This window comes from Pochonia chlamydosporia (assembly GCF_001653235.2).
Source record: "Pochonia chlamydosporia 170 chromosome Unknown PCv3seq00021, whole genome shotgun sequence".
Classification (NCBI taxonomy): Eukaryota; Fungi; Ascomycota; class Sordariomycetes; order Hypocreales; family Clavicipitaceae; genus Pochonia; species Pochonia chlamydosporia.
Window position 1 is genome coordinate 74,385 of NW_019154056.1, and position 11,330 is coordinate 85,714.

Consider the following 11,330-nt stretch of genomic DNA (forward strand, 5'->3'; position numbering starts at 1 on the left):
ACCTTAAGATCGCGGATTACACCAAGACAGGAAGTGATGCCAACGATGCGGACGATGACGATGCTGAAGCTGAGCCTGTAAGATGGAGTCAAGGCAGGCATTCAGCACGAGGCCGTGGTCTGGGCCGACAGCCTAGTCAGAATGCGGGCCGAGGAGCGCCGATTAAACGCGAGCCTTCGCCGTGACTGCTCTCAGTTCGAACTTGATGAGCTACAGTCACATGCGTCTCAATCGTCGCGAGGAAATAAGCGTCGACGAGTTCGTGGCGGGGCGGTAGGACGAAGTCGTGTGGAAGCATCACAGGCCGAGAGGTCGCCAGCAAACCAGGTCCAAGAGTCACGAGAGTCGTCAGCCGAGAGCTGTATTATCATCCCAGGTTTTCGATCGGCTATAACGACATAATTTTTATGATAACTTACGGTAAAAACCGAGGTTTAAAGACTGAAATATCGCCACAGAGAGGAGGAGGGGGGGCGGCACTCATGGGTCAGGGACACGAAGCCGACAGGACACTTCGTCGTCGTGATGCTTCACAACCCAGGCATTCCATAGAAATATGATAATTAAATTGATTTAAGGGTGTCAATGATCTGGTTAACCCGTGTGTTTCGCAGTGTGTCGTCGTACGTGTCACTGTGTATGTCGCTGTGCGTGCTGTCGTGATCAAGTTGATGCCACCAGTTTGTAACTTTCCGCCTGCACTGCGCAACATTCCTAATGGTGACCAGGGTGGGTTAGGTGAGTCAAAAGTGAGACACATATCTGTGCAAATAGAGATTTGTATCTGTGCGAATAGCACTGCTCTTTAGAAATTCCTGCTTCTGTACAGTGCGAATTAGTATTTTGGTGACTTCTTATTTAGTTAGTAAGTAATACATAAAAATCCAGGCTTGTGTTTGAAATCATATACAACATATTATGCTAAATTTTCATTGCGTTTCTTTAACAATTGATTGTTTTTGCAAGGGGGTTAAAACGTACCATTCGTATGGGACTTTGAAGTGTCTCGCTCCGTGGTTTGTTCCACTCTCTGGTGGAATACGTCATCTACAGTATGTGGCAATATGTATTTGACTCCTTCTTGTGTACCAATCAGCCCAAGCCACAAGGAAAGGAACATAGAAGGGGGTCAAATACTTATTGCCACCCACTGTATTTGTTTTCCCCTTTCCAGATTGTCATCGACTTTACCAGAACTTCGATTACAACTTATTGTGGCCCCTAGTCTTCCACGGGCGGGAGTATGTCCGTGCATCCAGAGGTGTCAGTGGCGTATGGGCTTGCATTCAGCTCAGCCATTATTGTTGCACTAAAGTCGTGCATAATCCTGCTCCATACCGGTTAAGTGCATAATGGGGGTGTGTCGCTTGCGACACGCTTACGCGCATAAAAAGGAGAATGGAAGATCAAGCAGAATGGAACAGAACAGACAACAATGAATACACTGGGCGAATGCCTACACACCCATGCAATTTTACAGTGATGCCTTTGTGAAAGTATCCACACCGTGATTCTGACAATTATCGCAATTGTGCGAATAGGGTCCTGTGCTTTGGCTGTGGCTGACCAGGGAGGTTCCAAACAGCCACGGATGTCAGTCAATAATGGGGAATAAGCTGCGCTGGGTGGAGAATGATCGACGGGGACCCCAGCAACAATGGTTGGTCAATCGGTCCGTCGGAAACGCCTCAACTTTATTTGTCCCCTGCCTCACAGCTGCGGGTTGGCTAAAGTCTTGACAATGGCCGCAACAGTATCCAGATGCCCCACCAAATTCCATGATAGTCACGCCATCCGTGACGAAAAGGTTTAGCTGCGCCCCAGTTTGTGGAGGTGGGGACTTATCCGCTACTCGTGCCACGCCCCAATTTATTGGGAACTCGCAAGCTCGCACCACCTAAAGATGGTGCTGGCCACCAAAATAACCAGACCACCAATATAACCAGAATTCCAACATTTTTTATTAGAATCGCTTCAACAACCTACAACGGCGGTCCGTTTCATAAACTGCCGCTGGTTCTAGCCTCCCAGATGTCCTCCACTTACGAGCTTCCTTGGCAGTTGCTTCAAACCACCGCTTGTATCCATTGCGCGCCCGTTGTTCCGCTGCTTGCACACGTCGCCTTGCCGCCGCCAGATCTGCGTCAACCCTTCGCTGCACCATACGCCGGCCTTCTGCCACTGTAAGCACTCCTCCTGTCTGTAAGGTCTTATTCTTCATTGCCCTGCGCCGCTTAGCCACCGTCTCGGCCAACTTGGTGCGCCCTAGATCTCTCTTTGTTTGCACTAGCTCCGTGCTCATGGCAAGCGTCCCCCGAACATATCGATCTATATCAGTAGCTATTGAAGCCATTAAGTCTGGGAATTCGTCGACAGCTTCCATAATGTTGTTGGCTAGCTTGTTAACTTGCCGCAAGGTTAGAGGAGTCTCGAATGGTGAAGATCCAGTTGGAAACTGCGGCTCAGGCGTAGGAGTGTGTGGTTGCCGAGACTCCAGGACCTGTAGGACCACATGTGGATTGAATGGATAGATTCCAGTTTTCTGAAATGCAGAGAAGATCGTACTACGCTTGAAGGCGTGGTTGCGTACATCCTTAATAGAAGCCAAAAATTCTAGCTTGGTGATGTTAGTGCAGCCGTCGCGAACTGCCAGATCCAGCGCCTTGGCATGGTAATGTTTTAGCGGCTGAAATACGCACACATCTAGTGGCTGAAGAATATGTGTCAAGTGCGACGGTAAGCCAAAAGGTATGATGTGGTGGTTGTCACAGTACTCGATAAATTCCTTAGTATGGTGCGAGCCATGGCCATCCAGGATCAACAACCGCTTCAGTCCTTTAGCTGTTGATGCCGTGTGCTTGTCAAAATGCCGAATCCATTCAAGACTCAATTCGTCATTCGAGTAACCAGTCTCTGAAACACCCAGCGCAGTATCTTCATCCAAGCCCACAGACTCTGCGTACCAACGGGCCATGTGCTTAGATCCAGTCATGATGAGGAAACCAGGGCAGTGGCGCCCGGCTGCCGAGATAGCCTCTATAGCAGTAGCTGATTCACGGTTCGTAGGAATGGCAAGGTAGTGGGCTCGCTCTCGCTTAGTCACAATCAACTGATCCTTTCCTACGCCAAGTTGGAACCCAGTCTCGTCCATATTCCAGATGTCTTCAGGGGTGATGCCATGGGTTTCAATAATCTCCCGCAGCCGTTGGAAGTACTGGTTAACCTTGTCGATATCATCTGCAACCTGGCGGTTAGAATCCAGCGTCTTCTGCTTCTTGCTGTCGTAACCGTACCGTGTAAGGAAGCGAGAGACCCAGTGCTGGCCAACTGCAGGTGGATTGCCAGCCTTAGCTTTGGAAGACCTCTCGCGCAGGATTAGATTCGCCGCGTCCCGCACAAATTCCTTGCGCACAGCCAAGCCTACATTGTCAAGCCGGTCAATATATCTACATACTGCAAGCTCTTCTGGGCGCGTCAGCAGTGTATTGTGGCCGGCAGCGCCTTTCTTAGGTTGCGGCCTTCTAGTCGATATCGCAGTCGGCCACGCGGCACGTGGAATAACCGAGTGATGATCGGGACACTCATCTCGACACTCATTTGCGCCACACACTCATTCTTGCCTGTGGCTTAGTATGTCGCTATCTCCTTCGCTTTATCTCCTGTGAGTCGTCATCCATTATTGCGGCGTAGAAACCACCTTGCGCTCGTCGTCGCTTGCTTTGAATCTCGCTGGCGATCGCTGGAGGCGCTGTAGATGATAGAAGTAGTTGGTGTGGAACTGGTGGTTCGGATTGAGACCTTGACTGCTGTGCAGGAATCTCTTCATCTGACGCCTCAGAATTAGCCCCAGATGATGAAGATACTATCACCGTAAGCTGAGTATCGCCCCGGTCGACATTCACTACGATAGTACCCTGTGTTGGCTCCTGCTCTTGGCGTTGCTGCCGCTGTGAAAGTATTATATCGTCTCTAGACTGGGCATTGCTTCTCGTCGTGCACGTTGCCCGTCACGTTCTTGCTGCTCTAAAGCAGTCAGTAGTCGTCCAGTTCTTGTAGCCTCTCGTCGACCAATTAATCGTCTATTTGGTAGCTCTTCTGGTGCAGATATAGGAATTGCGGCAATTGCCCTACGATTAGAGGCAATGGTCTCGCCTCTATTAGCCAGGGCAAGTAGCTGTTCCTCGAATCTGTCCCTCTCCTCACCCTCAAACTCATCGCGTAGATGCACTAGATTTTGCAGCGCGCTTTCTACCCTGGCTCGCTTTGGTGAGATAATGAGCTGCGTGATTGAATCGTATGAAGGCGCCCAGTCTCGAGATCTGTATACGTGACCAGCAAGCCAATACCTAGGGTGGACTAACGACCTAGGTAGAGGAATTCCTGTATCGTACGCTTTCCAGAGATCGTGATAGCATGGTAGAAGCCACTGCTGTCGCATGACACATCGACAAGGCCTAGATTCTATATCCTCTCCGTCACCAACAAGACGTTTGAGCTTTACCCACTGCTGATCAATTAGGGATATTGCGTACAGACTGACTGTACCCGTCAGCAGTTGGAATGCTCGCCTGTCAATACCGACGGCCTTCTGTGTTATCGATCCATCCTCCTCTTCTGCCATCTCGTTGTAGAAGTCTCGATTCCAGTCAGCAAGGCCTGCGGCAGATGCTGCAATAATCATGTGTCCGTGGGTAACCTGATGAATAAGTCTATTTTGAGACTCAACTGTCTGGCTTGCTCTGCAGCCAAGGTTAGTATATTGCTTAGTATAGGCGACGACAAAACGAGGTTCCTTTGTCTGCCAGTTATCCGCAATATACCGACGGTGTTCTAATTGTAAGGAATTAATCAGGAGTGTTCTATTCGCCTCAAGATCTTCAATTGTATATGAGTAGATATAGCTCTTAATCAATTGCCTCAAGCCCGCTAGCCCGTTACCCTCGTCGCCGTCGATATCCTCTCTTGTATACTGATGATCGCTGAACCAACGTACCATTGCGCTTTGCACATGCCAGGAGCAAATCTGAAGCTGTGAGTGAGGTAGTGCATTGTGAGTATCGTAGGCGCTAATCATTCCAGAGGAGTGGTCGACAATAACCACTGCTGGCTCGCAGATACCGTTGTAGTAGAATTCCGTACGCATACAGTCAAAGAAGAAGATAAATGACTCAGCAGTCTCGCCAGGGGCGTATGAGAAGGCTACTGGCATTGTCCTATTTGTATTTGTCTTGCCGACGGCGACAAGCAGAGGAAACTTCAGCTTGTTGGTCCTAAAGGTGCCATCCACAACAAGCACTGAATTTGACGTAAATCGCTGGGTGAAGGGCACGGCCTGCTCGCAGTAGAAAAAGATTTGGACTAGCTTGCGAGCGATGACGACGCCGTCTTCAATTGTGTCTTCTGTGCGTAGTCGATACTTAAAAGCACGGTCTTCTAGCGCCCGTAGTAGTGCGGTGATAGTATCATCGTTATCTTTGACATCCTGGGGGCATAGCCGCACTAAGTTGTAGTAATCTCGCTTTTTGATTACCAGCCTGGTTGCCTCCTCTTTTAAAAGCTTACGAGCCTTAGAGTATGGTAGAGTTTGAGTCTTATACTCGCGAGCGACAGCGAGAAGTGACTTATAGTCATCTATAGACTGCTTGTGGGCGCTATAAGCGAACGGAGATATTGGAAACTGATGGCCAGTGTGATCATCACGAATCCACCTCCCGATCCATTGCTTTTCATTATTGCGTCGATTAATTTTGCGATATGACACAAAGTAAGCCAGTTCGCATCCATATCTGGCATCGTTGCGATCCCTCTGGCGATTGCTAATAATGTGACCGGAGTCTGCATCTCTTGTAACTCGAGGTTCTAGCCCTCGCTTATTTGCAGTAGTCTCAGAGTGATGAGAGCACTTAAAAGTCGCGGAGACACCTTTCACTGAGCGAAACGTCACAAAGAGACACCCGGCAGCGAAGCCGTATGTGTTCAGTCTCCGAAGACAGTCATCTGCTGACTTGAACACTTCCCCAGTCTTAGGCGTGTCGAGCCACGCCTCCTCTTGCTGTAAGCAGTGCTTTAGCCACGTTGAACGAAGGTGAGGAGCGATGGTAGTATAGGTAGCAGACTGTTGAAGCCGTAGGGCAATACTGGAAGTGATCATTTTATGATAGAGGGATGCTCAACTGTTACGTGGATGGGAGCGAGCAATTTGGGGTTGTATGCTTGATTTTGTATGCAATGATAGACTCAGGTTGGCATCTTATATCTCTGCCAACTCGCAGCCGCCTGAGCTAGTCGTAGGCAGCCGAGACATTGCAGGCAGAAGGTGAGTTGCCTGAAGCTTTCATGATGACGATGCTTTTAACATTAACACCGTGAAAGTCCTTGAGATTAGACGTAGTTACTGCAATATGCGTAGGTACATTAATACATGCATCTCAAGAGGAGGGATTGATTGGTGGTTGACGACCCACCGAAATGAGTGTGTGGCGCAAATGAGTGTCGAGATGAGTGTCCCGATCATCACTCGAATAACCGCGCAACCGCGGCCACTTTTGCGCCAGGAAAATCCTCAAAGTACTGAAGAGCCTCTTGAATACGCGACTCCATTACGACCAGCCAAAATTTCAAGAGTTGGTGGGCAGGATAGTGGAAAATACATCAGAGGTTGGAAATTCTGGTTATATTGGTGGTCTGGTTATTTTGGTGGCCAGCACCATCTTTAGGTGGTGCGAGCTTGCGAGTTCCCAATAAAGTGGGGCGTGGCACGAGTATGACTTGCGTGAAGAGTGAGTGTGATGTGCTGAATTGAGTCGATGAGGGGTATTCAAACGCCAACGCTAGCTGCCCGGCGCCCTAACTCTGATTCGTTTCCTCAAGGCATTGGCGTTCCCGCAGGGACCGGTCTCCTGTGTTAAGTCAGCCTACGGCTGAAAAATTTCTGCGCCACTCCAAGCCACATTTCTGCGCCACATCAACATAACAATGAGGTCGCAACTCAAGGGTCATTCTGCTTGGCGAGGCAACCGGTCCTCGGTTCCGCATTCCATGTGAAGCCGATCTCATCGGTAAACACGACTCTGATAGCTTGTCGGGCTGGAGCTCCTCTTCCAGCAGCGCAGGATTCAGCAGACCAAAGACGCTGCTTCTCCCATACATCGTCTTCCTAGATGCGAAGCCGCCCTCGAGTGTGCTCTGCATCCAATCAATGCGGCTTTTCCACGGCTGCTGATCGTGCGGCATGTACGCTAGAATGTGGACCGTCTGGCAGCCTTTAATTGTCGGGTTCAATAGGGAACTCGTCATAGCCTTCTTCGCCCAGGTCCAGGAGACTTTCAACGAGATGGACAAAGTCCTGTGAGTTCGAACCCAGGGCTGCCTTTGCTGTTGGCTGCGGAGTGATGGACGCGGCAGCCATGGGCGGGCGGGCGGAGCGTAAGCGCGCGTTGGCTAATGGAATCTTGGGTCTGGCCAAATCATCTAGTTATAGGCACTGACTCGGCCATATTAATACGGCGTCCTCATCTTCATAATGTCCTTGCACGTCGCGTACGACAACCTGCCCCAGGAGAGCCCGGACATGCGCTCCATCAATCACCTAATGAACAAGGTCATGACGGAGTAACATGGGTTTAACGTTGCGGCATAGCACCAAGGTATGTAAAAGGCTTTTGCAGATGTATCTTTGTATTTGTAAGAGCCGCCTAGTTTGGTTTCGGAGAATACTGAAGACATGAGATTTAGTCAACTACGCAAATTGTTTATAGACTGGCGCTATGCCTGTCAGTAGTTGACCGGGTGGGCTGGTACGTGCGGTCGCTTGGTGCATTTATATGCAAGTGAAATATTTGCTAGCTGGGCAATAGCAATAATTATCTCTTGAATGGACTACTATCCTAGCCTAGGCCAAATATGCGACAATTATCTTTGTCGCTTTCCATGTTGGAGACCTAAACTGTGATCAGGATAACCACAGCCTCAACATACCACAGAGTAGTGGACGAATCTCGTGGCGCGTGGCCCGCCAAACAATATTCCTGAGCGATTTCGTACCTCTTGAAGCGAAAAAAGCTTCCCTAATCCCAGTCCTTCGCAACCAGCCATTGATCCTCAACCTTCAATATAGTACTTTCGATGAGGTCGCAGTCTCTGTGGCCCCATTTCCTGCGGTAAACCTCGCGACCCGCCTCAGTTAGCAAATCAATTGCCTCAGCGATACCCCTGGATGGGTAATAGAAAGGTTCGCCTTGACCACCAACCTGGCTGACTTGCCAGGTGTTGCGACCACGATCTCCAAGCTTGTAGCGCCGCATTTGCTCCGCTAAAGCTTTGAGCTTTTTGTAGTACGCGTATTCGTCGTTAAGGCTGCGCTTTTCATTCAGCTCATCTGCCCGTTTTCCTCCATCTGGCTTGGGATCCGGTGGGTTGGGGTCTCTGAACGCGGGTTCGACAGTGTGATTGCGGTAGAAAGCTTGGAAGTCGTCAAGAACAGTATTAACATCAATAATGATGCCGGCCTTGGCATCATTCTGAGTCCAGTTGCGCATGCGAAGTCGCGAGTACATGTCGCAGTCGGTCAGGTAATAAGGGATAAAGGTATCCCAGCCGCCGACATCATCGTATGCCTCGCGATTGACGAGCGTTAGGTGGTCGTACGCAAAGAATTTTTCTGCCCATCGTTCATTGCTGTTCATGGCATGACGGAGTTCAGTCAGGCAAAGCTCATAGACGGTTTTGTACCCTTCCTTGTTCGCTCCTGGGGTAACGCCTTCGAGACCGTCTTCGTATGACAGCACCAGAACGTCCATGTGGGACCAAAAGTAAAATGGCCAATTGTGCTCATGGGACAAGTGGATATAAAAATTCTGAAGTTGCGCAAAGTTCATGAGCACAGGCGTTCGTATGATATTAACGCCCAGGTTCTTTAGCTGGGCGTAGTCGAGGTGGAAAGGATTTTGTAGCGAGAGCTTTCCTTGTTCGTTGGCGCGCTGCGCTCCTGTATTTTCGATAACGTGTATCTGCTCTGGAGGCCACCCTGCCGTGATATATGATACGACAGCCTGAAGTAGTATTGGCCAGGTACGCGTGAAGCCGATAAGGAGAGGCGGAGCGTAGTTGATGCCATATTTCTTGTGGAGCTCCCTCTTTGGCGCATTCCACGTCGGAACAGGGGGCGGCGTGGACGCCGCGAGTGCTGGAAAAGGGTCCTTGATAGGTAGAGGTATCCAGGATGGCTTCGGCAGATATTTCGGTCCCGGTGCAGCCTTCGTCTCGGCTGCGTTTGGTGGAGAAACATATTGAAGTAGCTCCCCGCGTCCGACCTTGGTGTATGTGATAAGTAATAGCACAGTTAAGGATGCAACGATGCTTGCCACAAGGGCATGGCGGCGACCTGGCATGGCGTTCTTGAGGACTGTGATCCGAAGGCGGCCGATTCCTCGGAATTGATAGCTACGCATCACCCCCTTCGAGTTCAGGTTCCAAGTGAACATGAACGATCCATGGAATGTTATGACATCGGAAGGTATACGCAATAACCGTGGATCGTGATAGGCGCCGCAAGTTAGTGATACCAATCTTTTCGCTGAAGTCTCGAGACGGTCGCTGGCACAAAAGACAAGGACGTTGGAGTTGCACACTATTGTGTACAGTATATGGGAACCATGTGAAAACAAAAATAGGTTGTGGGAGCGAAGCACGAATTCGATCGTGAATAGTCAAACCTCGACACAGCCACTCTCGTCAAGTGGACCCACACACCTGAAACCATGCGTGCGTGGACAACAGACACCACCATCCCTGTAGCCACCTGCTAAGGCTCTGCGAGTACCTTGGACCTCATAACCACAGTCTCCCTTTCCAAACTTTCCCTTCAAAACTGGCCACTCACAAGGACACTTTCACGTGCCTATGACCTCCGTCGCCACCTACCTGGTGTATAAACACGCATTTAAAACTTCACAAGTGCTCAGGCTAGTTCCGAAAGGCATCAGCGGACCCCGTAAGGGACCGGTGTCCCGTTGGCGTATGGCAATTGCAGTGCTACCAGTAACCGAGGGCAAATGCCTGCAACTACAGGGGCTACCCGTAGCATGGCGAGTGCCAGTAATAATAGAATGCAATTCTGGGGGTTGCCAGTAACGAGGCTTCGATGGGACTATCATCGCGAAAAGATGGAGGCTGGGCTACGAAGCGACTTTCTGCGTTGTCAGCTCTGGCATCATCGACGGCGGCCAATACGGATACGGATTTTTATTTCGCCCGGAGGGAGATCCCTAGAGGGCTTGGTCGGGAAGCTATTTACGGTTCGATAAAGTTGGTACATAACACCTCAAGCCCCACGCTTTCTCTTACACTGATTGGTTCCGCCTCGTCGTTATCCTGTTCCTTGACAGGCCTGCTTGAAGGCCAATTCCTCAAGTGTTCAGCGTCCTATCCTCAGCAGCTGAAGCACGGTCCGCCAATGTCGAGGCTGTTTATTGTTAGTATGGTTGCATGTAGGTTCCCTAGTCCTATGGCCGCTGCTCTCGAGCGAGTCTTCCCGTTGCCATTGCGAATTTGATCACTGCCTTCACTGCTCGTGTGGCCGGCTTCCACTTGTCATCATCAGACGGTGCTTTCCCTCCCAAGAAATATGAGAGATTCCCTATCTTCCCCGATGAGCAATCGAGGAAGATCTCCCGTTGCGCTGTCCACCTTCTGCATCGAAACAGAAAGTGTTCCATTGTTTCAGGTGCTTTGCCACATTCGCATAAGTCTGATTCCACCACCCCGATTCTATGGAGGAAGCCATTCAGTCTTGCCATGCCGGTACGTAATTGCACCAGAATGTCCGATTCTCTTCTCTCCAGCTGGTCGTACAATGCTCGTGTGTGCCTACCCGGAAGTGCAGCATCAACTCGTTTCGAGTACTTACCCACTCCCTCCGGGAGCTCTCCTAGTTGCTGTTGGGCCAGCTTTGGCCAGTCGTAGCTTTGTCGACTAGCTTGGTATGGTCGTTCATCTGGTGTCTCACCACACATTGCCGCTCTCTTCGCTGCTGCCTTGGCGAGCGCTTTTAGTGTAAAATCTTCGTTCTCCGCCGGCACCCACATGAGTGAAACAGAGCAGCCTCTCCTTTGAAGATACTGGGTACGTTCGTATATCTGGCGTATAGTGCACTGGCCGGATTGTTGCCGTGGTCGTCGGATAACTTGTAGTGCCGATCGGTTGCTTGTCATTAAAATCAGATCCCGACGATGGAGCCCTGCAGGCATGCATTTAAGCACCATCGCAATAGCTGCCAGTTCCGCCGTGTACGGATTCTGCTCATCCCGTGTTCCAACGGTGACGGAGTAGCT

General features: G+C 50.2%; 3 protein-coding genes across 3 annotated transcripts; all 3 read right to left on the reverse strand.

The window, feature by feature from the left end:
- Window positions 1-6,909: 6,909 nt before the first annotated feature.
- On the reverse strand, window positions 6,910-7,296 carry VFPPC_17221 (hypothetical protein; the record flags this gene model as incomplete). Its single annotated transcript, XM_018294961.1, has 1 exon — window positions 6,910-7,296. The coding sequence occupies one exon, from the start codon at window positions 7,294-7,296 to the stop codon at window positions 6,910-6,912; it is 387 nt and encodes a 128-aa protein (XP_018135648.1).
- A 770-nt stretch (window positions 7,297-8,066) lies between these two features.
- On the reverse strand, window positions 8,067-9,389 carry VFPPC_12548 (hypothetical protein; the record flags this gene model as incomplete). The annotated part of the gene is made up of 1 exon (XM_018290380.1): window positions 8,067-9,389. One exon carries the CDS (start codon window positions 9,387-9,389, stop codon window positions 8,067-8,069), a length of 1,323 nt encoding a protein of 440 aa, XP_018135649.1.
- Window positions 9,390-10,502: 1,113 nt separating this feature from the next.
- Window positions 10,503-11,261, reverse strand: VFPPC_18649 (endonuclease/exonuclease/phosphatase; the record flags this gene model as incomplete). Its single annotated transcript, XM_022430227.1, has 1 exon — window positions 10,503-11,261. One exon carries the CDS (start codon window positions 11,259-11,261, stop codon window positions 10,503-10,505), a length of 759 nt encoding a protein of 252 aa, XP_022284886.1.
- Between the last annotated feature and the right edge of the window lie 69 nt (window positions 11,262-11,330).